The sequence below is a fragment of the Pteropus vampyrus genome, unplaced genomic scaffold (assembly GCF_000151845.1).
Source record: "Pteropus vampyrus isolate Shadow unplaced genomic scaffold, Pvam_2.0 Scaffold432, whole genome shotgun sequence".
In the NCBI taxonomy this organism is placed as follows: Eukaryota; Metazoa; Chordata; class Mammalia; order Chiroptera; family Pteropodidae; genus Pteropus; species Pteropus vampyrus.
In genome coordinates, this window is record NW_011889213.1 from 722047 (window position 1) to 746187 (window position 24141).

Below are 24141 nucleotides of genomic sequence, written 5' to 3' on the forward strand. Positions count from 1 at the left end.
CAGGATCTTTGTGTCTACAGCCAGAGGGATAGATTGCAGATTCCACTGCAGAGATACTGTAGTGATATTGTGAGGTTTTTTGTCCCAGTTCCTGGGTGTCTGCTGGAGAGCAATGTCACCTCAAGAGGGCTAGGTTTGAGATCCCGGCTGGCATTTGAGCAACCAAGACTTCTTAGGCTTCCCACTATCACCCCAGGCTGGAGGGGCTCACTGCATCCCACAGGCCACACAGAATACAAGCTGAGGACCCCCAGATGTGTATTCTTTGGCTCTCAGCATTTTTTTTTTTCAAAATATGAATGAGTTGCCAACAAAAAAAATCAAACGACTTTACATAAAACTCTAGATATTCCAGCTTCTCTAAAAAATGTTAGGACATCTGACAATCCTGAGCTAACATTCCATCTGGCAATAATCTGCTGGTGTTGGGTGGCCACTGTATTTCTTTCTTTCTCTTTCTTTCTTTTTTTCTTTTTTTTTCTTCCTTCCTTCCTTCCTTCCTTCCTTCCTTCCTTCCTTCCTTCCTTCCTTCCTTCCTTCCTTTCTTTATTCAGGCAACGCAACTCTTGATTGACCTCACAGATTGCAAGGACCTTGTCAGCTTACAATCCCTAATTTTTTTATTTTTAATGCCTATAGCACCTGGTCTTCCTAGGTGGTCTCCCATCCAAGTACTAACCAGGCCCGACCCTGCTTAGCTTCCGAGATCAGACGGGATTGGGCTTGTTCAGGGCGGCATGGCCATAGACCACTGTCCATTTTAGATGAGGCCTACATTCTTTACTTATTTGCAGTCCCCATGTTTCTTGACTGTCTTCTAACATCCAGCTAGCTTCCCTCATTTGAATTCTTTGTCTGGTCTCTGTGGGTTTGTGAGTTTGCAATCCTTGCCTTAGAATGTGCTGCCAGGTTCTTATGTCCCAGTGGGTACTTTTTGGGGCCCAGCAATATCTGTTTCTACCCCCTGGGTCTGGGCCTGTCAACATCTCTGTTTCTTTCTGCAGGCTTTCACTGAAGGTGGTCTCTTCTGCTGCCAGCAACTTGAAACAGTCCCAGCATCACTTTCTATCCCTCCCTTGCCCCCAGACCTCAGCCAAGCCTGTTCTCCCCCCTTCCAACTTGGTCTCACTCAGGGCCCTGACTTCTTATAAACTCACCCTGATCTCCTGCTCTCCTTTACCACACAATAGCCTGTGCTCATTTTTGGATAGGAAATAAACTCTATTTTTGTAGTTGTTGGCTTTGGCTGTTTCTGAAGTTTGGTCTGAGAGCCCCAGGGCTTTGGAGAAGCCTACACTGCCATCACTCCCCCATCATACCCCCAGGGCCCTGTTGCTGTCTCTAGGAAAAGCAAAGACGCCAACCAATCCACTTGGCACCACATTCATGCCACCAGAGGCCCCGGGGATGAGGCAGAAACCTTAATGAGTCACTATGGGCCATTATACCCACTCCTCTCTCTAGCCCAGTCACAGCCAGATTCAGACACAATATGTGGGGGGACAGAATCCCGGCTCAGGCTCACCTTTACACCTGGAAAGGTGACCCATGGGAGTCTCCACCAATCCTGGATAATCAATCCTATACCTGTTTCAGGCCAGGTACAGCAGGGTCTAGGGGAAGAGCTTGTCAGCAGCCAAGAACCTGGTAGGAATCCCACTCCACTCCATCCTCTTTGCCCTCATAAGCCCTCTCTTCCCTCTTAGTTTTCAGTTCTCTGATGATCATTACAGGGGTGGGAGGTGAGTGTCATGAATGTTGTTAGAAAGAGGTCCCCTGGTGACCAGATGGAAATAGGTGTGGGCAGTTTTGTGGCAGGTTGTTCCAGACAGGTCAGTTCTCTAGCTCAGGCTCCAGAGTATGATTGGTGTTAGCTCGTGTCATAGGAACAATGCCTACAGCCATCTCTGGGGTGAGCTTTGATTCCATACAGGTTTTAAGTAGTGTCTCTGGGGGTGAGATGTAGAAGCAGAGGAGGCATGGTCTGTGTTGAGGGGTGGGTTAGGGGGTAGGCAGAAGCAAAAGTGGTCCTAATCCACAATGAGGGGAGCAGAAAAAATAGAATCGATCTTGATCTATATGGAGGGTGAGGTGGAGGCAAACAGAAGTCGTTCTAATCTGTATTTATGGATGGAGAGAGACAAGGCAGAAATGGTCCGGCTCTGTATCTGGCATCAGAGACAAGAGCTGATTCCAGCTGGGTGTCGGGGGAGGCAGAGGAAAAGGTGGTCCTGGTGTGTTTTGGGGTCGAGCCTAAGGAGGAGGGTCCTGGTTTATCGCTGGGCAGTGGCAGGAGTTCTCCCTTTGATCTCACTCAGTAGCCTCCAGAGAACCCTTCCTACAGCACTTCCATCACCTTCCCCATCACAGAAGGTCCCCAACAATGGGGCTCCCAGAGCTGACTTGGCCTGAAAGTGCAGACAGTGTCTTCTCTGGGGTAGCGAAAGCTCAAGACTAGTCCAGGCGGCCTCGTGTGCATATATTCATTCACACCATGTTTTTCCCTTCACAATTCTGCACACGCAGCCTTCTTCCCTCTTCCAACGCTCGGCCATCCGCTTTATCCTCTGGATGCCTGGAATCCGCGGTGACGCTGTTGGCAGGTCGGGCCTTAAAAAGTTCCCGGCCGGGCTCCGCCTCGCCGGCAGCGGGCTCCACCCTACGCCCGAATCCCAGGAGGCCACCGAGTCCTCCCAGCGCTGCGAACTACAAGTCCCGCAGTCCCTCGCGCGCGCTCTCCCGCATCTCCCGCGCACCTGACGGGCATCGCTGGTGAGTCGGCCACGACTCCCTCCCATTGGTCTATCCACCCTGTCAGTCATCTGGAGTATTGAGGGGCGGGTCGGAGGTGGAGATCCGGATCCGGAGCGACTGAAAGGCGGAAGTGGAGGCCGGAGCCTGGGACACCGCCGGGGGTAGAGGAGTGGAGCCTGTCCGAGCCCCAGCCCCAAGTAACGCCGCCGCCCCGGAACCGCCGTGAGTGTCCCTGTCCCGGGACTCAGTGTCTTGCTCGCGTTGAAGTCTCTTTGGGGCAGCCCTTCCTCCCGCCCATCCCCGGCTTAGGGAGATACTGACCCCTCCCCCGACCCGTAGCCCCCTCTTAAGGAGCTCCTCAGGCGCCGGGCCAGAAGGGGAGCCCTTCTTTCCTTCTTTCACCTACCCTTCGTGAGCCTTGGGAAACCCTCATGGCTCTCCTCTGGCCTGTCCAGTCCAGTAGTGGGAGGCAGAGACCCTAAGTTCTGCTCCTAGAATTGGAGGAATCTTTGCCAGGTATGAAAGAGCCTGCCCCCATTATCTTTTAGAAGTGGCGAGGAGTGCTGTCTGTCGCCGTTTTCCTTCCACCTGCCCCACAAAAGCAATTGTTTCTCCAACGTTAAAGGAATTCTATGTCGATTTTCTGGAAGCGTGTACGGGGTGGGGTCCTGGATAAGACCATTACACACGCACACGCTCCCCAACTCCTTACTTCATCTCTTCCTTCAAGCCAGAGAGCAAACCAGGATCTCAGCAGAGTTTAAAGTCTGGGTCACTATTTAGGAATGAGCTGTCTTCTTGTCTTGCCCTCTCCGCCCCCAGCCCTGCCCTCTAGTTATGTTGTTCTCTAGTTGTGTTATCCTCTGAGTGTATCTCTCTTCTTGCCTCTGAAAAATTAGCTGAGGTTTGCTTAATCCTACTCCAGATAACAGATCGGGGTGGATCTGCACATTCATTATCTTCTCACTCTCCCTCCGCCACCTCACCCCCCATTGCTCCAGGCTCAGGGCCGTCCTCCCAGAGCATGTGAGCGGTTACCCAGCTGCCTCAGAGGGACTGCACCTCCTGGGACTGCTGTCTGCTGGTCTTTAGGGAGGAAGAGAAAAACTAAAAATGAGGAGTCTGAAATTGAAGTGTCCTGAGCTTTTTCCTTCCCTCCCCTAAACACACACACACATCCCCCTATACCCCTCCCTGATCAACAGGTACATGCCACTTCTAGCCCCAGGATCTAGCTGCAATCCCTTCTGGGCTTAGATTATAGAAGAATAAATTAAGATCATAATGGCACTTCTGGGTTCTTAATGTGCTAATTTTTGTAGCCCAAAGAATTCCCATACCTGCCAGCCTTTCCAAGAGACATCCCGCACTGACATCTGATCCTTGTCTATTGCTTGGGACCTAGGTGTGTGAAATGGCTGCTGGCTCAGACCAAACTGGGAGGTTCTTTGTTATGTGGCCAAAGTACAGGCCAGAGACTGTACCTTAATGCGAGCAGCCTGACTCTTTGAGGCCGTGACTGACCCTAGCTATCTACAGTGGAGGAAGGGAGGGAAGGCCACGCAATCTTTGGGAATTTCTGTAGCTCCTCAGTGTTCTAGGCTATCTTTACTGCCCTTGGATGCTACTCACAAGTGCTAAAGTCTTTTTGCTTTGAGATCTTTCTGACAACTTCTGGACAGTGACCAGTGTCTGACTCCTCCAAACTTTTGAGCTAGACCTGGGATGCACTTATTTCATTTTTATTGGACAACAAAAAAAGACTTCCTTATTAGGATCAATAGATCACAAGCCGTCTATCTGTGTGGGGGCCTTTTGAGGGTCTTTGGAGACTTCTGTGGTCAACCTAGTTTCTCTAATCTGGTCAGCCTATGCCTCTGAGGGTCAGAGCCAGAGAGGCCTGACTGCTTACCAGCCATTGGTCTCTGACTAAACTTACCTCCTCAGTAGTAGACTGGTTTCTGGACCTCTTTGGGAGTCCCAGGATGAGGCTGGCCAGTCTTCCGAGGTAACCTTCTTTGTCTGGACATGCTGTCTCAGCTCTGATTCTGAAACAGGCTTTCGAAGGAGAAGCTCTCTTTTAGAGAGACAAGGAAAGCACCAGTGCTCCAGGTGGTTAGGCAGCCACTTCTGGCATCCACAGATCTCGAGATATGGCATTGCTTGGCAGAAAGAGAGAGGGCTCTGTGTGGAACAGAAGCTCCTCCTCTCTGATGCCCTTACTCTCCTCTCTTGCCTCATAACTAGTGGGCCTTTTTCTGCCTTTATACTATAGAGGGGTGGTAACAAGTAATTTTTATAAATCATTTTCAAGTTACAAAGTTCTTTTCACACGTGTTCCTCACAAGAGTCATCGGAGACAGTGGGATTTGTACCTCCACTTTAGAGCTGATGCTGAAGGAATTTAAGTAGCTTGCCTTAGATCAGACAAAGTGGTAGAGCCAGGACTTGGGATTTGGGATTAGATGTTCCTCATCTTTCCTAATAGTGGGCTCCCCTTTAGTCTGTTTGTTAAAGGAATGAACATGCAAGGTGAGCAGGCAGTGGCCCCAGACCCGTTAGCGTTCTTCATCATTGGCACTCCTCCTCTGCTTCCGGTTTTCTCCGCCACCCTTTCCCCACTCTCCTTGCCTCTTTCTTGATCCCCTTTTCCTATTTCTCTGGGGACCATGAGAGTTTGCTGACATCTGCATGCCATTAATTTCTTAGAAACCAGAAAAATTATTATGGCTAGAAAACGAAAGCAAAAGTGAGTGGACTCAGGGGTCCCTCTGGTCAAGATTAAGGGCATGGGGAACCAGTGGAGCTGGTCTCTGCTTACCCCTCTGATTCCTCTTTGGTGCTGCCTCCTGTTTGCAGCTGGGAAGAATGTGGCTCTCCACCAACAGCTCCTTTCACTAGAATTTACACGGAAACAGAGTAAGGTCGTAGTTTAAATTTAGCCCCATTAAGCAAGTACTTCTTAGAAAGAACCTTTTTCTGACCCTTGCCCTGTAAACAGAGAAGCAGTGTGATGGGGTGGAAGGCACGAGAGCTTTAGAGTAGCCAGACCTGAGGTGTCATCTGGACTCCCCCATTTACAGTTGCATGGCCTTGGGCTCGGTTACTTGACCTACCTGAGCCTCTGTTTCTTCCAGTTAAATGGGGATACAAAATATCTGCAGAGGAGCTAGTCTAGTTCCTGGCACAGATAAATATTCACAAAATAACAATTTTGTGGATCCCTGGGGTTGTAAAGGTACATCATAATTCTTCTCTAGGATTCTGATTCAACATTTGTACCAAGAGTCTCTGTGATGTCTGGTGTGTTGCTGGATCATTTCGTATATTGTCTTGTTTCATAGATAGTGAACAGAATTTATATGGGTTGTAGTTCCATTTTCTAGAAGAGAATGCCAAGGCCATGGTTGTGCTTCTCCCTCTAGGGTTCTCAGACCCTGCTAGAGTCATATGCTGTGGATACTCAGAGACACAGACTAGGTGATGTCTTCGCCTCTTCTAGGCACTTCAGTCTTTTTCAGTTTTAAGCATTTTCATATTAAAACAGTCCTAAATCTATTACAGATTGGAATGCAAAGTTTGCATGAATTTAAGCTAAAACAAGAAGCTTGAGGACAATATTTTGGTTGCAGCAGGGTGCTTTGGGTTCGATTCCCAAATTCCTGGGCTTTTGCCTTTTTCCTTTTTTCTTTCCTAACTTGAGTCATGGGTACTTTTGTTGAGGCTACTTGAGAAGCACTGCTTCAGGTAGGATATGTAAACTGGGACGTCCCCCAAACCAGTGCCTTGAAGAGCCTTGGCAGAGGAGAATTGAAGTAGTTCTTAAGGTGTCCTCTGATTAATAATCTCATAAGAGATTAGTTTTCAGAGTACATATTCCTATATCCTGTATATGGGAACAATAGTACAAATAAAATCTAAACTTTTTGAGCTTTGTTTAATATAAGCCAGGCACTCTCCAGAGCCCTTCAGACATACTGACTCCTTTGATTCTCATAACAGCCCCGGGAGGAAGGTTCTCCGTTTAATCCCCATGTTATGGTGGAGAACTCTGCAGTAAGTGGCAGAGCAGAGGATGGAATCGAAAGTTTGTGCTTGAATCCTATGCAGCACAGCCCCTCCTTGCCAGACCTCTGGACGGTGAGCTCTTCCCTTTGCCTGGAAGGATCTCCATCTCACCTTCCTGGGAGCTGCACCTCCCATCCTTTCAAAGCTCAGTTGGGATGTTGCTTCCTCTGTGAAGCCTTCTGTCCCTGCAGGTAGGCTGAGGGCTTTTCTCCCCCTTGTGCTTCCTCACATTGCTTCTTGTTTACTTCCTGTCTAGTGTGTGAGCTCTGTAGGGGCACCAATTATGTCCTGTTTTATCTATGTGTCCAGTCCTACCAAAGTGCCCAGCATAGGAGCTCCCCCTGTGGTTGTTAAAGGGCAGACATTCACACCTGTCCCTGAAGCAAATGCCTGCCCATCCCCCTTAACACACCCTTCCTAAGCTCATGCAGCTTGGATGCGGTGACCTGGGATTCACACTCATATCCACCGGATCCCAAAGCGTGGGCCGTTTCTTCAAACCGTCCTCTAGAAAGTTGCTCACAGATAGAAGAGCAAACAGGTAAATAGGATGAATGTTACAGTATAGATGGTAGAGGAGGTGGGCAGGAGGCAGGGACAGGTGCCAAACTAAATTCCAGAGCGTAGAGCTTTCCAAATCTCCATTTCCAGTGAAGAGTTTCACAGGAAAAGATGGGCAAGGCTTTGACCATCCTCAGTCCTTCTGACTAATTTCTACAGTATGTGAACCTGGTCACTGTGTTTCTGCAGCTGTGTGTGGTGAGGCAACAGCAACCCCAGGCCAGGACTTACATAGCAAGGGCCAGTGGAAGTGAATTTAACTCCAGCCTGTGGGTGCTACTTTGCACATCTGCACAAGCTCAGCTGGATCGGCAGTGGTGAGAGCAGCCTTCCCTTGTGTAACCCACAGGTATGGCCTTTAAATTCTGCCCTGTGCCTGCGGATTTGGGTATTCTGCTCTCCTCAGGACTGTTGCTGAGGCTCCCACCAACCCACTTCCCTCTCATCCCTTAGCCCGGCTCTCTATAAAGTCAACTTGTCCTTACGAACCTGAATTTGTGGAGTCCTTGGATCTCTTTTTGTCACAAGATGAGTCACTGGCTTGTTTTTTTTTTAAATAACCTTTTTATTTCAGAATAGTTTTAGAAAAATTGCAAAAGTAGTAGAGTTTTCTCATAAACCCCTGCACCCAGTTTCCACTGTTATTAACATCTTACATTAGTATTGTACATTCGTCAAAATTAATGAACCACTGTTGCTATATTATTAAAGTCCATACCTTATTCAGATTTCCTTTGTTTTTATCTAATATCCTTTATCTGTTTTAGGATCCCATCTAGGACACCACATTACTTTAGTTGTCATGTCTCCTTAGGCTTTTCTTGGCTGTGATAGTTTTTTAGACTTTCCTTGTTTTTCATAACCTTGACAGTTTTGAGGAATACTGATCAGGTATTTTATAGCATGTCCTTTATTTATTTATTTATTTGCTTACTTATTTATTTATTTGGCGAGGCAACCTTTGATTGACCTCACAGATTGCAAGGGCCTTGTCAGCTTACAATCCCTTATTTTTTATTTTTTATGCCTACAGCACCTGGTCTTCCTAGGTGGTCTCCCATCCACGTACTAACCAGGCCTGACCCTGCTTAGCTTCTGAGATCAGACAAGATGGGGCTTGTTGAGGGTAGCGTGGCTGTAGACTAGCAGGTCTTTCAGTTGGGATTCATCTGATGTTTTTCTCATCATTAGACTGGGGTTATAAGTGTTTGGTAAACACTTATAGGAAAGTGCCATTTTCATCACATCATATCAAGTGTAAATACAATCAACATGCCTTAGAACTGTGGCGGTCACCTGTGGTCACCTGGCTGAGGCGATGTTTGCAGGTTTGTCCAGCTGTCTCCCCTCCCTTCTTTTGCATTGTCCTCTTTGGAAGAGGAAGTCTCTATGTGTAGCCCGCCCTTGAGGAGCGGGGAGTTATGCTCCTCTCCTTGAGGGCAGAGTATCTACATGACTTATTTGGAATTCTTGTGCACAAGAGATTTGTTTAGTTCTCCCCCATTTGTTTATTCTGTTATTTATATCAGTACAGACTCATGGATATTTGTCTTGCATTTTGGTTTATAATCCAATACTACTCTATTTTATTGCTCAAATTGTTCTAGCTGTGGTCACTGGGAGGTCTTTCAGGTCCCTTTGATTTACCCCCATCATTGTGGGTTGTTTTTTAGTTTTTGGTTTTTTGAGCACTCCTTACTTTGCAGGCACTATGAGATGCTCCAGGCTCACCTTGTGTATTTCCTGCCCCAGTCTTAGAATCAACTGTTTCTCCAAGGCTACTGCCTTTTTAGCAAACATTTCCTCTAGCCATGTTGCTATGGAATTATGTGGCTGGGTTCAAGTTGTTTTTTCCTCTTGATGGTTAGCCACAGTCACTGGAGACTCTGGAGTCGGGAAAGATGGAGACGCACCTGGGAAATCCAGCGTGTGAGAACCCTGGAGTTGAACCCAATAGAAAGCTATTGCTTCTCTACTCACCCATTCATTCTTCTCATACCCCTGACTAATGCTTTGATCCAAAAATGGTCAGATTCGTTATTTACTCTGGAGTATCCTATCCAGTTGGGAGGATGAGGTAATAATTGTCCTCTCTTTCAGGCACTAAGTTCTCCAGCCAAACCTTCCAGGACTCAGTCTGGTAAGAGAGTCCATGTGGTCTGGACCGGCATTCTTTTGCCTCCATTCAAAAACAGACCTCCCCTTTGGGAGAGTTTGTGCAGGACTTATGGCTCTAGGCGGGCTCAGGGCAGGCTGTCACTTTGAGCTGTGATCCTGAATTATTGACTAGCTTAAATCCTTCTGTTGTACTGTCATCCCTCCGAAGATGTGTAACTTGAACCCTGCTGGAAACACTAACTTGGGATCTTAATAGGAGTTGGTTTACAAGCCTCTTGCCTTCTATTCATAGTTTCGTGTGTATCCCCTTCAGGTGACTCTGTCAGAAGCAACCCAGGCTTGGGGGTGGGGGTGACGTGGGTGGCCTCCTGAACCCTGGCTGCTTTCCTAGGCATCACATCGCTTTCTGAGTTGCTTAGATGGCTGTGGTGATTAATGATGCCAGTTTCCAAACATCTAGTATTTTCAGCCTGGTTTTTAAAAGGAACTCTGGTTTCTTTGTCAGCTGTCCTAGTCCTGTCCCCTCCCCCTCTCCACAACTGAACCACTTCTTCCCTTTCCTGAGAGAGGCTTCGAGATGGAAGGGAGGGCATTTGGGCTATAAGATGCTTTGTGTCGTGGGCTTTTTTTTTTTTTAAGGGGCTATGGTTTGCCCGGTTGAGGATTTCAACTTAGTGCTGATTTTTTTGAATGATGGTGGTCTTCTCCATTTTTGTGGCTTTGGAAACCAGTCTTGAGAGAATACAGGTTAGGGTTGTTAACAAGACACAGGACATCAGGCGTGAGCTATCCTTTATCTAGAACACTGGTGAAAGTTGTTTAGTCTGTTTGGGCTGCTATATCAAAATCTCATAGACTGGGTGGCTTATAAGCAAAGAAATTTATTTCTCACAGTTTTGGAGGCTGGATGTCCAAGATCAGAGTGCCAGCATGGTTGGATTCTGATGAAGGCCCTCTTCCGGGTTGCATACTGCCAGCTTCTCACTGTGTCCTCACATGATGGAAAGGGCAAGGAAGCTCTCCGTAGCATCTTTCAAAAGGGCACTAATCCCAGTCATGAGGGTTCTGCCCTCATGGCCTAATCTCCCACAAACCCCACCTCCCAATACCATCACGTTGGGGATTAGGATTTCAACATGGATTTTGGAGGGACATAAACATTCACACTATACTAGTTATCTGATTCAGCATTCTCTCCAAATGAGGGGCACTGAAGAATGGAGTCCAGGGAAACTGGAAGCAAAAGGGTGCATGAATAGTATCAGAAGGTTTTGACTGAGGAATCCACTTCCTTCATAGGGATGTCGAGGGGCAGGGGATTCCCTGCCCTGTGAACATTGACTGAGTGCTTGCTCTGAGCCAGACCCTTTGCTAAGAGTCTCATATGCATCCTCTTCCCAACAGCTCTGGGAGATGGATATTAGTCTTTCCATTTCACATGTGAGGAAATGGGTTCAGCAGCACAACACAAGGTCAGCCTAGTAAGTGGTGGCTCCAGGAATTGAAGTTTGCTGACTCCACAGCACTTGTCCTCTTCACCCCTGTGCTGAAGGAACCTATCTGGGATAGTTAGGTGTCTTCTCTGCTGGGCTGTGGCTCTCTTTGGGGATCTGAGCCATCTGGCAGATGGATGTGTATTTAAGCCTTCAGCTGCCCCATTCACTTGCCAGACATAACCAGGCCTATATTGTAGGCTCAGTTCACCACATTTTTGAGCACTGTGTGTCAGCGTGTCAAGTTTGATGTCATGTGCTGTTGAAGGAAACTCATAGTCCAGCCTTTGAGGATTTTGTTTTGTGACCCTTTTGTCTGCAGCAATGCCCTTAATTTCTCTCACTTTCTCACTCCCAACCCTCAAGCCCCCAAGTTCTCCAACTTCTCACCACCTTCAACAGTCTTCTGAAAATTTAGGGCCATGAAAGTAGAAGTGTAATTAATTCATCGAAACTTTTTAGACCCATTCATTGCCTGATTTCTTCACCCGGCACCATTCTACATTTTGCTCAGCAAAAATTAAGACAAAAAGTCAGCCTAAAATATTCTTTGGCATCTGGGCTCCCGAGAGCAGCTGTTGCCCCTCATATCTCCCAGTGGGAACTTTGACCTTGTTTCTTGTTCATTGGGCAGCCTATGACCGCAGTGTATGTGGTCGCTGAGCAAGAGGAATTCAGTTTGCTGGTATCCCATACCAGATTCTCTTTGCTCTCCTCTCAAACATGACCTCTGTCCTCTGCTCCCTGTTGAGGAGATGAGGGCAAGACAAAGAGGGCAGTGAGTTAAATTGGCTTTCTTTTGATTTTTGTTCTTTGTAAACACAAGAAGGGTTTGTGAGAGGTGTCTGTTGCAGTTGTTGGTATGAATAGCTGGATGAACAGGTGCTGCTGATGACCCTGACCTTCAGCAGAAGTTCTTGGAGTCTTTCTGGGCCTGGGGCAGCAGCAGAAGTGGCACCTGTCCTGGTTGGTACTCCTGGCCCCTACAGAGACCCTCCCGAGGCAGAGGGGAAGAAAGGCCCTGCATTGATGAGATTCCAGTGAGAACTGTCTGTCCTAAGTAAATAGTAACTGCATGAGCAAAACAAATAGAGGGTAGTTGTGAGGCTTGTGGATCAGCAGAAATGCTGCCCAGCTTTCACATAACTTGTGCTCCATCCTGGGACCACCACGAGTATAGACTGGGGCCAGGCAAGAACCTGTGCCTTGGCTGGCTCTCTTCTTAGCTTCCCAACCTGGCACTGGCAGGTGAAGAGCTGGCTGATGGGGGTGAGCAGTCATACAGCCTCAGTCCAGTGCTCACCATGCCCCTTAGCTGGATGTGTGTGTGGATTTGTGCTGCAGAAAGTGCCAGACTTCAAATTGAGCTTTTGCTTGAGGCTTCTTATAGAGCCGCCCTGGGTGGGGCCAGAGAATCTGCCACAGCCTTGCTGACTGGGCTGTGCTGAGTCGGAGGCCAGGCCCTCTTAAGGAGAATAATCTCTTGGGAATGTCATTGTTAGGGCCTAGGGCCCCTGGTGCCTCATAGAATCAGTAGGCAGGACAAGCCTTGCTGGTACAGCTTTAGGTCATCCCCTGTCTGGTTGGCCTTCCTTCCTAACCTGCCACTGAAATGCCTGGCTCCTCTGGTGGCCAGTGAAAGAGAATCCTACAGCTGCCCATGAATCCTGGAGCCCTTCTGTGAACAGTATGGGCAGATCACACTGACCAAGCTGTGTCAGCAGCTACGTGGAGATGTCCCCACCCCGCCCCCGGCACCCTTCCTCCCTGTGGGTGCAGGGAGAGAGGGAGCAGGGACTGGAGGTTTCCATCCTTGGCCTGAAGTTAGCGCTGACTCTGCTTCTCTCAGCCTCCCTAGGGAACCCATCTGTTGTCAAGAGCTGAGAAAGCAGCTTGGAGTTTAGAGAAGGATTTCTTGGTGTTCTCGCTGGGGCAGTGCTTCAGGAACTGGAGGTCTGTCCCTCAAGGGGCTCCCACCTAACCCAGCTTAGCATCCGTCCTGAATGACATAGCAGGCCTACCTGCACAAGGGATAGGGCTGCAGGAGCAGCTGTGCTCTGTCCTGCTGACTCCTGGCAGTGCTCCAGGTTCAGCCTGGACAGTATGGTAAAGGACCACTTGGTGATGTGTATGCAGGGCTGAGACCTCTTGGTCCCCCTGCACACTGGCCTCTTTTGCAGGTGTTTGTGGACTTGGTGGCCTCAGCTAGAGTTCTCTTAGATTCCATCGGGGCCTTGCTGTGTTGTGTAAGTCTAGGCACTCAGCCCTAGAAGAGTCTTACCATTGAAAGGGGAGTGAGATGAAACTGATCCCAGTTAAGAGATTTGGGTGGCTGGGGGCAAATTCAAGGTCCAGTCCCAGTGGTATGGGACTCACTCTGGGATGATGTACCTCCCTTCCCCCTGGAAAGCGGGGAGTCTTGCTGTGGCTGTGTAAAGGTAGCCCCCCCTTCCTCTCCTGTTGCCATTTCCCCTAAGGCCCCTACTTACTAGTGGGATGAGGAGCCCTAGTCTTGGCCTGACAAACCCCATCAGAGTGCTTCTTAAATCTCAACCTGATTTCCGGGACAAAGCTTACTCTGTTATACTCTCCGAGGGAGGCACAAGTCCTTTGTGTAGCAATCCCGTAGTCCTGACCACGTGGGAGGACACCCTTCTCTTTTGTTCCGTCTCCCCCACTGCACCCCAAACCCCTTTTCCCTCTTATGATATTCTCTGAACTGGTTGGAGAGTGTGGAGCATCACACTATCAACCTTCCTCCCCACTGAAAAGACATAAATATTGGCTTCTCTTCTTAGTACGATGATGCTTCAAACAGCTTTATAATTCTTTAGCCCAGTTAAGTGCAAACAGTAAATGTATCCTTAATATATGCAGCAGTCATATTTGTGCTGAATCCTATTATCTTGCCCCTGTTTGAGTATCTTTGTTTTCTTTCAGTCCTCTAATTCAGGCATCATCTTTTTATTGTCTTTATTATTCTGAGTTTTGTTATACTAAAGAGGAGGCAGAAAATATTTTATGTACAGAGGAGCTAGATTGGTGTCATATCATTTGTAAGCTTTAATTTCTCATTATATGTAAAATTCCATAGCAGAAACCTGTTTTACCTTTTTATTGACATGTAACTTACATATTGTAAGGTTTACAAATCTTAAGTGGACAACTGGACAGATTTTTACATTTGTATATATCCATGTATCTCCAAAATCAAGATATAGGAGTTTTCCATCCAGCAATGTTTTCTTTTAACTTGATACAAACTAATTTTTCCATAGTTTCCATTTTTTATTAAAGTGTACTCAGAAGGTGGTAGCCCCCATTATTCCAAGTGGATTTTATGACATTGGTAATATTCTTGGGTTCTCTATCTCTGATGAGGGAGCTTTGCTGGCGTTATGAGTCCTGTGCTCAGGCTCTGCCACTATCTGGCTATGACCCTGGGCAGGTCACCTCACCTTCATCTCCTCCTCTGTAGTTTGGAAAAGGAGCATTAGGTCTTCAATGACCTTTGGAGCTTTAACAACCAATGAGCCAAAACTACTTAGCCTCTTAGTGTAATAAACCTGGCACTTGTTGGAAATTTACCTTCAGCCTAATACTGTGCTGTGTATGCCATGTGTTGTTTCATTGAACCTTTCCAATAACCTTATTATTTAATAAGGTTGTTAGTATTAAATAATACCATTTTATAGATATGGGACTGAAGCTAACAGCGGTCACTTGTCTGACTTGGCCAAGGTCACTCAATTAAAATAAATGGTGGAGCCAGGCTTTAACCAAGCCTGATTCAGTCTCTCAAGTCCTAACCTGCTAGTTGTGCTGGGAAGGGCGACTGGGTACACCTTTTGTAGCTCACAGCTTGTAGCTCTGCAACCAGCTAGAGGCCCAGGTAGTCCTGCTGTGAGTCTGCCCTTTGGTCCAGTGCACGGTGGTAGCTATTTTTCCCCTTCGATGAAGAGGCGTGTTCTTGAGTCCGAGTAAATCATCTCCCTGGCTGATCTGCATTTTTAAATGTCTTCTACCTTAGCCTTTGAAACTAGTTCCCCCTCTTTCTGTGTCCCTTTTTAGCTAACAAGTCTCTTCTGCTGTCAGCTTCTATTGCCCAACTCTTGTGGTGTTAAATTTTCAGGAATGCTTTTTTTCAGAGAGAACATAGCTGAAGAGTCACTGGCCAGAACCACCTCTAGAGGGGCCTGGGCAGGGTCACTTGGTTCTCACGGCACCCCCCAACTTCCTTTCTGGCTAAGTTGAGTGAGCCTTGAGTGAGTGAGTCTCCAGCCCAGCCTCTGGTCAACAGAATCTGATTGGTTTCCCTAATCAGCTCACTATCCAGGCTGTACTTAGATTGTCAACTAGAGGAAGTTGCTGAAGCAAACAGGAAGCGTGAGAGACACCCATCAGCTGGAATTGCTCACCGTTTTACCAGGAAGGACACAAAGTATGAAGTGGGTGACTTCATGGATTAGAGAAGAGAAAAGGTGAAAATTTCCAATGGAGGCTGGGAGGAGGGGTGGCATTCTAGCAGCATCTGGTGGCTTGGAGAAGGCTTCAGTTGTTGAGTGAAGCCAGCAACCAGTTCATACCCCTGATCCGATCCGCCTGTATTGTCCACAGTGCTGATCTGGGGGTACCTTTCTGTCTCTCGCATTTCTCCCTCCTTCCTGTATCCGCTGTGGCTCTCGTGCTTAAATCTGCTGCCTAGAATCACTTGGGGGAACTTATTTTGAAAATGTTGATTTCTGGACTCCACCTCTAGAGATACTAATTCAGTTAAGGTTATTTTCTCAAAACGCTCTGGGCGATTCTGATGAACAAAGTTTAAGACACACTGACCTGCAGTGTCCGGAGCAGAGGAACCCAGAGCAAGGAAGAGCAGTGTCCTGCTTTTTCTTTCTCTGTCTGCCATTGGCCCCAAAACTGTCTTGGCACATGCTCATTATGCCTGTTCACTGGGCCCGAGAGTTTAGGAGCTTGGCTCCCTTCTGCCCTTTCATGTGCATTGTAGGAAAAGGCATAAGGTGTCTCCCACTTCTTGCATCTGCCTTCCTTTCCTGTGAAGATGCGAGATTAGGAATGGAGTTTATTCTCCATGGCCTCTGAATAAACCAGAGTTCTGATTTGGTGAGGGGAGCAGGTCATTGCAAAGAGTCTTTTGTCATGGGTCTGAAGCTCCACCCATTACAGCAGCTTCATGAAAATATCCAGGGGGAAGTTCATCTTACTTGTATTTTTCTTGGTGCTGAAGAGACTACTGAAGAGATTTTTTCCTTTTAATCTTTGGCCCATTCTATATCTTATAAGAAACTTTGACTACAACTTTAGCTCTTAAAAAGCATTTGATTTTTGTCTGAAAGGAGACATTTACTATGCTGTTTTTGGTTATAATTTCATCACCTGACTGCACCTGTGGATGATTCTTGCCACTGGTTCAGGCGGAAAGATTCTCACAGTGAGTTTCCCTCCCTTAGGCAGTAGGCCAGCTCCGTGTGTGAATTCACCTTTTCCACCTGCCCGGGAGGGGATGGCATAAAGCTTCCTGGGACTCTGGCTGGGGCCGCCCGCATGTCTTAGACACCACCCCCTGTCTGGGTGTGCCCTTCATGGCAAAATCAGCTTCCTCTGTGCTTTATTATCTGGGAAGGTTCGCCACCTCTGTTCATGTGATAACCAAGTGGGGCCAGGAAAACCATGAGGCAGCAGGCCATAAAAAGTGCCGGGTGCGCCTGCTCAGGTGTCTGTGGAAGGCAGGACCAGCATCTAGGCAGAACATGTCACCAGCCAGTTTGTGCCAGGCAGAATATGGATAGCGCTTTAAAAAAAATACAGATCCCGGGCGCTCCTCCAAACCTTCATTGGAACCTCTGGGTGGGGGCTGGTGATTTTGACGTGCAGACAGAGTTGAGAACCACTGCATAAGAATTATTGTCTCTCCTTCTGAGTTGTTAAAAAATCGCATTCTGTCTAGGCAGGTTTGGAAACCCACTGGTTTGACAGGGACAAGACCCAGATGTTACCTCTGTTTTTCTTGACTTGTAGGTGCTGTTTACTCATACCGGCAGCCCACAGCTTTGGTTTTTTTCGGAATGGGGGACTTCATCTTCTGTTCCTCTCTCCCCACTCTTTCATAACTCCCCTAGTGCCGCAGCCACACTCTGTTGCCTGGCTAAGATTCTGTGTCATGTGGATTCATGGCAGTAACCAACTTGTAATTCCATTGTGGTTTTCCTCTGTCGCTGTCACCCTGCCTGGCCCTGGGTGGCTCCTCCCACTGTTGAGAGTACTCAGGGACTGCAGGATCACTGTGACTGTCTGCCAGGGCGAGACCTTGCTGGGCCAGCAAAGCTGCTGCCACAAAAAGAGTCTTATGCACTCAGCAACCCCAAACCAAACATGGTGTGGACGTTGCTGCCATCTTTCTTCTACAGCAGGGAGAATGGCAAGGAGACAAATGAGCATGTAGACAACCTGAGTTTACTCAATCAGGCTCTGTCACCTGTATGCTGGGCGGCCTTGAGCAGGGCATTTAATACCTGAACATTAGACTATTCATCTGAAATAGCCTTTGTTTTAAAGCTTAAAGGAGATAATGGTTATGCAATTGCTCAGTAAGTGTTAGCTGTCTGAAAATTTTTTCATTTGGTAAGCACCCTTTGAATTCCCAGTATGTAGACAGGCATTGTGAAGAAGGCATTCAAAGAAGCCAGAATCATAGACCTTGTTTCAAGGGCCATAGAATTTTGCAAAATTATTGATGGGGGTAAAAGAGAACGCATCTTAAACTACAAAATATTTCAAAACTGGCTTTTCTTGTCACTAACTGAGATCCTCGCCCCTCACAAACTTCCTTCCTTGTACTCTTGGAAGAAGAGGTGGCCCCATTTCAAACCTCTTTTCCTTTGGTGCTGTCCAGAAAGGAAACTCTTGTTCCTGGTTAGTGAATCATTCTTCCTGAAGCTCACTTTTTAAATGCATTGCTGGGAGAACTTGGATGTGAAAAATGATTCGAGGTGGCACAAAGCATGCCCTTTGCTGTCAGCTTCTTGCACAAGTGTCAACCACTGGTTCCCACAAGCATCTCCCTCTTCATTTGCCACCCATCCTATGACTATAAGAGAATATACTCTCCTTGCTCAGAGGGCAGGTCAGGGCCATCTTTGGCATCCTGTTTCAAAGACCCCTCCTGCTTAGACTCCATTACGCAAAGCACAGTCTAATCAAAATCTTTTCTTTCCAACTTGAGTTCAAACTCTGTACAGAGTGTTTAGGGCATGATACCCACTTATAGCACTTGTTTGTAAAATATTCTATATATGTCCTGAAATCTTTTAGTATAAATCTTCTAGACAGCCTTCTTGAAATAGACTCTTCATCCTTCTTTGCAGTTCCAAAACTTAAAAAAAAAAAACGTGTGCCTCCTAAGCTATCACTAACCAAGTGACTAAGATGTCAGTCAGTGCTGGAACACCAGCTACTGGGGTGCAGGTCTTGGTGTCCCATGTTTGTCTCCGCCCTCCCACACCTCCCCTTGTTCTTCCTCTGCGTCACCCTCTGCCTCTGCCAATAGAGAATGGAACTGAGGTCTCTATTTAAAAGGGAAATTTGGCAGCCATTCCGACTGCCAGCAGAGCTTTGGCATTGGTGTGTGTTTGATTTTGTGTGTGTTTTGTTTTTTAATGTGTGTGAGACTTCTGGCCCATAAAAATGAGAGAACTGTGGGGAGGAGTCTTAGGATAAGGCTTTGATTCCAGTGCACGGTCCAGCCTCAGACTGAAAAAGTCAGTCCTTCTGGAGATGGCAGGACACAATGGCCATTTTGATAACAACTTGCACAGGCCTGGTCCCTGAGTGCCCATGAGATTAACCAAGCACCTTGTCTGAGGAGCTTTCTCCCAGGATTCCCTGTGCCCTCGTCAGCCTCACCACCCGCTCTGGCTTTGCACAGAGGCGGGCTGTGATCTTAGCTACCAGACTGCAAATTCATTGTTTGTTGACCTAGATCCTAATGTTTTCCTGGGCGATTTTTTTGGTACTCCGAGAAGCCTGTTGACTTCATTGTCACCAGGCTGGCACATGTCCATTTCTCTCTTGTATGTGTTTTTATGTGAATGTACATATTTGGGATTGGGAAATCAGTGTGTTTGCTCAGATGCACAAGCCTAAATTGGGAGACCACTTTTCTCTTTACTGCTCAGATGGTTGTATAGCAAATATATTTATGGTACAGCCTAGTAAGAGCTTTTCTCCTAACTTTTTGGGAGTGGAGGACAGGGAGTTGGGGTGAGGGGAGGTGGTCAGCCAGGTCTTTGGCGGGGGACAGAGGGAGAGCCCTGTGATTTAAGGAGGGCTCACTGTGTGATAGTCTCTGGGCTAACCTAGTACTTCTGATTTCTCCTTTACAGTTGGAGGCCCCCTCTCCACTAAGTGCCTCTCTGCATAGCACCGGCCCCTGCCCCCACGCTCACTGGTACCACTACAGCGGGACGGGCCATGGCGGGTCGGGGAGGTGCAGCGCGACCCAACGGACCAGCCGCTGGGAACAAGATCTGTCAGTTTAAGCTGGTCCTACTGGGGGAGTCTGCAGTGGGCAAATCCAGCCTCGTCCTCCGCTTTGTCAAGGGACAATTCCATGAGTACCAGGAGAGCACAATTGGAGGTGAGAGGGCACAAGGGAGCGGGGGTGGCCTCGCGGAGGCCAAAGAAAGACCTTGGCATTGAGGAGAAGGGAGCTGCCTGCCCAGAGAGACTAAAACTCCTGGGGCAGCAGAACCTCTCCTCATCTGGGTCTTGGAATTAAATCCAGCAGCTGGTCTCCAAGCTAGAGTTCCAAGAATTAGCTGGGAGTCAAACAAAGCTGGCTTCCTCTCTCGGTTCTGCCTCTTAATTATTTGTGTCACCTTGGTGAAGACCCTTCCACTAACAGAGCCTCTGTGAAGAGAGAGTCTGGGTCAAGATGTCTGCGGGTCCTTCTTACTGTGCCAAGCAGTGCATCTGCCTTGGCCTCCCACTTTCCAAAATGGGGAAATGGCCTGATGAGTGGGCTGGCATTTCTGAAACTGGCTTTTACTCTTTCTTAGGCTCCAAGCCTGTCGTTGATTCCCCAGATTCATTTGGGATCTGAGGGTCTGGACTCAGCCCCCTGCCTCAGTAGCCAGTACAAACCTCAAGGGGCCAGGGCCGACCTTGGGCTTGCGCTATCCTTTCTCTATCTTCTTGGTTGGTAGGAGGTTTCTAGGCAGCTGGAAACGAATGGGCCGTGTCAGCAGTCTTCTGCTGCCTCCTCAGCACTCGAGCCTGGAGCCAGAGAGAGGGAAGTGAGGCAGAGCCCCGTGTCCTCAGGGAGGTCGGGGGAAGGCAGACAGGAGAGACTTTTGAAAACAGAGCTCTCTGGGATCCTCTGCTGCTGGGTCCCAGGGCAAAGGGGCCTCGCACCTGCCAGTCTCAGCTCTGGGACTCCCCCTTCGAAGCATTTATACAAGTGCCGCATGTTCCTCTGCCTCCTCAGGCCAAAGATAGGGTCACTGTGTTCCCTGAAGGTCAAGCCACAGGGTGGCCAATCAGGAATGGGTTGAGGTCAGAGCTGGGGGTGGTGGCTAGCTAGCGTGCCTGGAGGTGGCAGGGGTGGTTAGGAAGCTGGCCACCCAGCCTCTGCCTGGCAGTGGAACAGCCTGTACTTTCAGGCATCCCCAGCATAGCTAAATATGTGAGAATGTCCTCAGGAAACAGAAGGCCAGTGACACCCCTGGCCTGGAGCAAACTGAGGGACTTGGAAGGTTTCCAGCTGGGCTGTTCTGAGGCGGGTAGGTGAAAGAAGTGGGTGGCTGGGCCCAGGCCCACCCATCTGAGCCTAGAGTCAGATTTCCTTGGGCTTTCCTTCTCCTGCCCCTTGCCACATTTTTCAAAGAGTGCTCCTGAAATGGCCCAAGTGCAAGCAGGCTTCCCTTCTCCTGCCTTTGCTGAGCGTAGGTCTGTAAAGTCTGTGCATTCCGCAGCCCCCTCGACATGTATACAGAGAAATACAAATTCTGCCTGCCTTGCTCAGGCGTGCTTTGACTGCCATATCAGGGGCTTTTCTGTGCCTATCTCAGCAGAAGGCTTCTGAGTGCCAGAGCCCGGACGCAGCAGTGGAGATGGGTGGGCATAGCTGCTCGAGCTCCTTCTTACCTGGTACCATCACCTTTCCTCTCACAGCGGCCTTCCTCACACAGACGGTCTGCTTGGACGACACAACAGTCAAGTTTGAGATCTGGGACACAGCGGGACAGGAGCGGTATCACAGCCTGGCCCCCATGTACTACCGGGGGGCCCAAGCTGCCATCGTGGTCTATGACATCACCAACACAGTAAAGACTTCCCCTTACTTCTCAACCCTTGTTCCTGGATGGGGTGTGGGCAGATTTCCTCTGTTATTTGTGGGTATCTCACCGGAATCTTCAGGGTAGTGACATCTTAGACACCTTGGCTCTGCCAATGCGAGCTTCTCTAGTGAGTGGCCTTGGGACGAATGCCTCCTCTGTCCCTTTGACATTCTGGCCCTGTCTCCCTAGGATACGTTTGCACGGGCCAAGAACTGGGTGAAGGAGTTACAGAGGCAGGCCAGCCCCAACATCGTCATCGCACTCGCGGGTAACAAGGCGGACCTGGCCAGCAAGAGAGCCGTGGAATTCCAGGTTGGGGGGATGGATAGGATTTGGGGACTTGGGGGAGGAATAAGCCAGCTCCACTTGGATTTCCCCAGGCTGCTTGGGCTTCAGGTAGGGCCACATTGGGAGGCAGCAGGGGCGCTTCATCTGCCGTCCTCTGTGACTCAAGCATGGGCAGAAAGGAAGGAATTGTCTGCCTCTCCTTGTTCGTTGTCAGTAGGGTGTATGTGCGTATGGATAGCTGAAGCTTTTGCTTATTTTTTCTGTAAACTGACTTTTAAATGAAACTTACTGAAAAAGAAATATTTTTTTATGTTATACTTTATACTTTTATGTTAAACTTAAACAGTGCAAGAAGGTATATAGAATGAAGTTTAAGTCTCTAACCCTTGAAACTCAACCTCCCTTCCCGCAAGGTCCTCAGTTTCTCATCTTCCAGAAATATGCACATGTGTATGAATCCCTTTATTTACATAGATCGGAGTGTGTTCTACACACTGTATATTTATTGTTTTTTACCGGTCCCTAACTGATGGGCTTCTGAGTTGTTTGTAATAGCAAAAGACTGGAAACAGTGCTGTGGTCCATATGCACATACTTCTGTGCTTTGGTTCAAATGTGCTACTGTATTTGTAGGATAACTTTCTAGAAGTATTTTCTAGTCTAGTGATTCTGAAAAGCAAGAAGGCAAAATGGACATAGGGAAACCTGAGTAGAACATCTGCTGATGTTCGTGAGCTGAGAGGTGCTGTACCTGAAGTGGGGATCAGGGGTGATGGGGCAGATGTCTCAGGGGAACCCAGAACTGGAGAGCTACAGGCCCGAAAACCCCTGCAGTGTCTCTGTTGTATATAAGGCACTGTAATCAGGGAAGATTTTTTTTCCTGGGCCCCAGCCCCTGCCAACTGTCAACATTTCCCTCCCACCCACTTTCTCACCTCTGTCCAAATCAGGAAGCACAAGCCTATGCAGACGACAACAGTTTGCTGTTCATGGAAACATCAGCAAAGACTGCAATGAACGTGAATGAAATTTTCATGGCAATAGGTAAGCTGCCCCTCCTCCCCTCCCCATATCAGGGCATAGCACTTGCCTGCTATTCTGTAGGTTTGCGGAGTCCCTTCACCAACAAATCTTTTACCATTTTTAATATTCTGATAAAATCATTTTCTTCATCTGACTCCCATATATGTAGCTATTTCACTTCAGAAGTTTCTAAAGCCTGGGCCAAAGTCTCAACATTTTACTTCCTGACCTTTCAGCCTGCCACCCACCTAAAACTGTGTTATCACCATCCTACCCACTTCTTAGAATTTTTTTAGCCCATTTGGCTCTGGAGTCATCCTGCCTAGGTTCGAGTCCTAGCTTTACCACTTATTAACTCTAGTCCTGGGGAAGCTACTTAACCTCTCTTTGTTTTTCTGAAACACTCAGAATGCACCTGGCACATAGAAGCAAAGCCCTCAGTACGTTCGTTATTAGTGATTAGGTGGTGAAGGCCAGATTTTCCTCAAGTGGAATTGGGAGACAGTCCTGGGGTACCCCACAAACACATTTTTCCCTCCTCTCCCAAACAGCTAAGAAGCTCCCCAAGAATGAGCCGCAGAATGCAGCTGGTGCTCCAGGCCGGAACCGAGGTGTGGACCTCCAAGAGAATAACCCAGCCAGCCGGAGCCAGTGCTGCAGCAACTGAGCCCCCCTTGCCTGCCCACTGCCCCCACTTCCTCCGCCTGAACGACCCAACTGGAATCCACTCTAACCAATCGCACTTAATGACTCGGGCCACCACTGGGGGGGCAGGGGGAGGGGTCCACCATGATTTCTCCGTATAATTTTGATCATAGGCCGGAGTGAGTTATTCCACCTGCACCTTTCTGTACAAATACTAATTCAACTTTAAGTCTTAAGTCACTTTTTTTAATATATATGATCTGCTCTTCCCACTTCATGCCCTTTCTACTGCTCTCCCACTCTCCCTTTGCTGGTAGTAGCCATGGGCCCCTGTTCCCTCCACCCTTGTACATGGGGAGGCAGGGCTTGGAGTAGTTTCCCTCTTTCCTCTTGCTGATGAGCATATTCAGCAAGAGCATTCGTATCCTTACCGTGCTTGGAGTGGGCTTGGTTCTGGGAGGTGGGACAGGCCCTAGGGGCTAGTGAAGGGAGAGGCAGTTCTTCCCTCAGCTGGCTGGCATCAGGCTGCAGCCCTCCCCCACCCCCCCAACTCACAGCTGGGAGAGAAACCATAGCATTACCACAGCATTATTGTGACAGCCACAAACCCATTGCCTACAACCCAACCCGCCCCCCTGGTCCTTAGTCACCCCAACCTCTGGCTCTGAGCCCTATTTTGACCAAATCACGATGATGAGTATTTGGGGATGGGTGGGTAAGGGGGGGAGTGGGAGGGGATGGAACCAACTTTTCTGTATTTTGTATTGTATGTTTTCTTCAACATGTAACCAATCAGTATCTTGTCAATATAGTCAGCCGATCAATCGATCTCC

General features: G+C 48.2%; 1 protein-coding gene, 1 non-coding gene and 1 pseudogene across 3 annotated transcripts; 1 reads left to right on the forward strand and 2 right to left on the reverse strand.

Annotated features, from left to right (window-relative positions):
- Positions 1-630: 630 nt before the first annotated feature.
- On the reverse strand, positions 631-749 carry LOC111732178. Its single transcript, XR_002777452.1, has one exon. It is a non-coding gene; the product is annotated as a 5S ribosomal RNA (ribosomal RNA).
- A 2080-nt stretch (positions 750-2829) lies between these two features.
- Positions 2830-24137, forward strand: RAB5C (RAB5C, member RAS oncogene family). Of its 2 annotated transcripts, XM_011381221.2 has the most exons (6): positions 2831-2976; positions 19397-19650; positions 21186-21337; positions 21542-21664; positions 22591-22684; positions 23215-24137. In XM_011381221.2, exons 2-6 carry the CDS (start codon positions 19485-19487, stop codon positions 23328-23330), a joined length of 651 nt encoding a protein of 216 aa, XP_011379523.1. In that variant the 5' UTR covers positions 2831-2976; positions 19397-19484; the 3' UTR covers positions 23331-24137. The 2 variants fall into 2 exon arrangements, with proteins under 2 accessions (XP_023379676.1, XP_011379523.1); XM_023523908.1 differs by lacking the exon at positions 21542-21664 and having other exon boundaries at positions 2830-2976; positions 23215-24136.
- On the reverse strand, positions 8408-8526 carry LOC111732185 (annotated as a pseudogene).
- Positions 24138-24141: the final 4 nt, after the last annotated feature.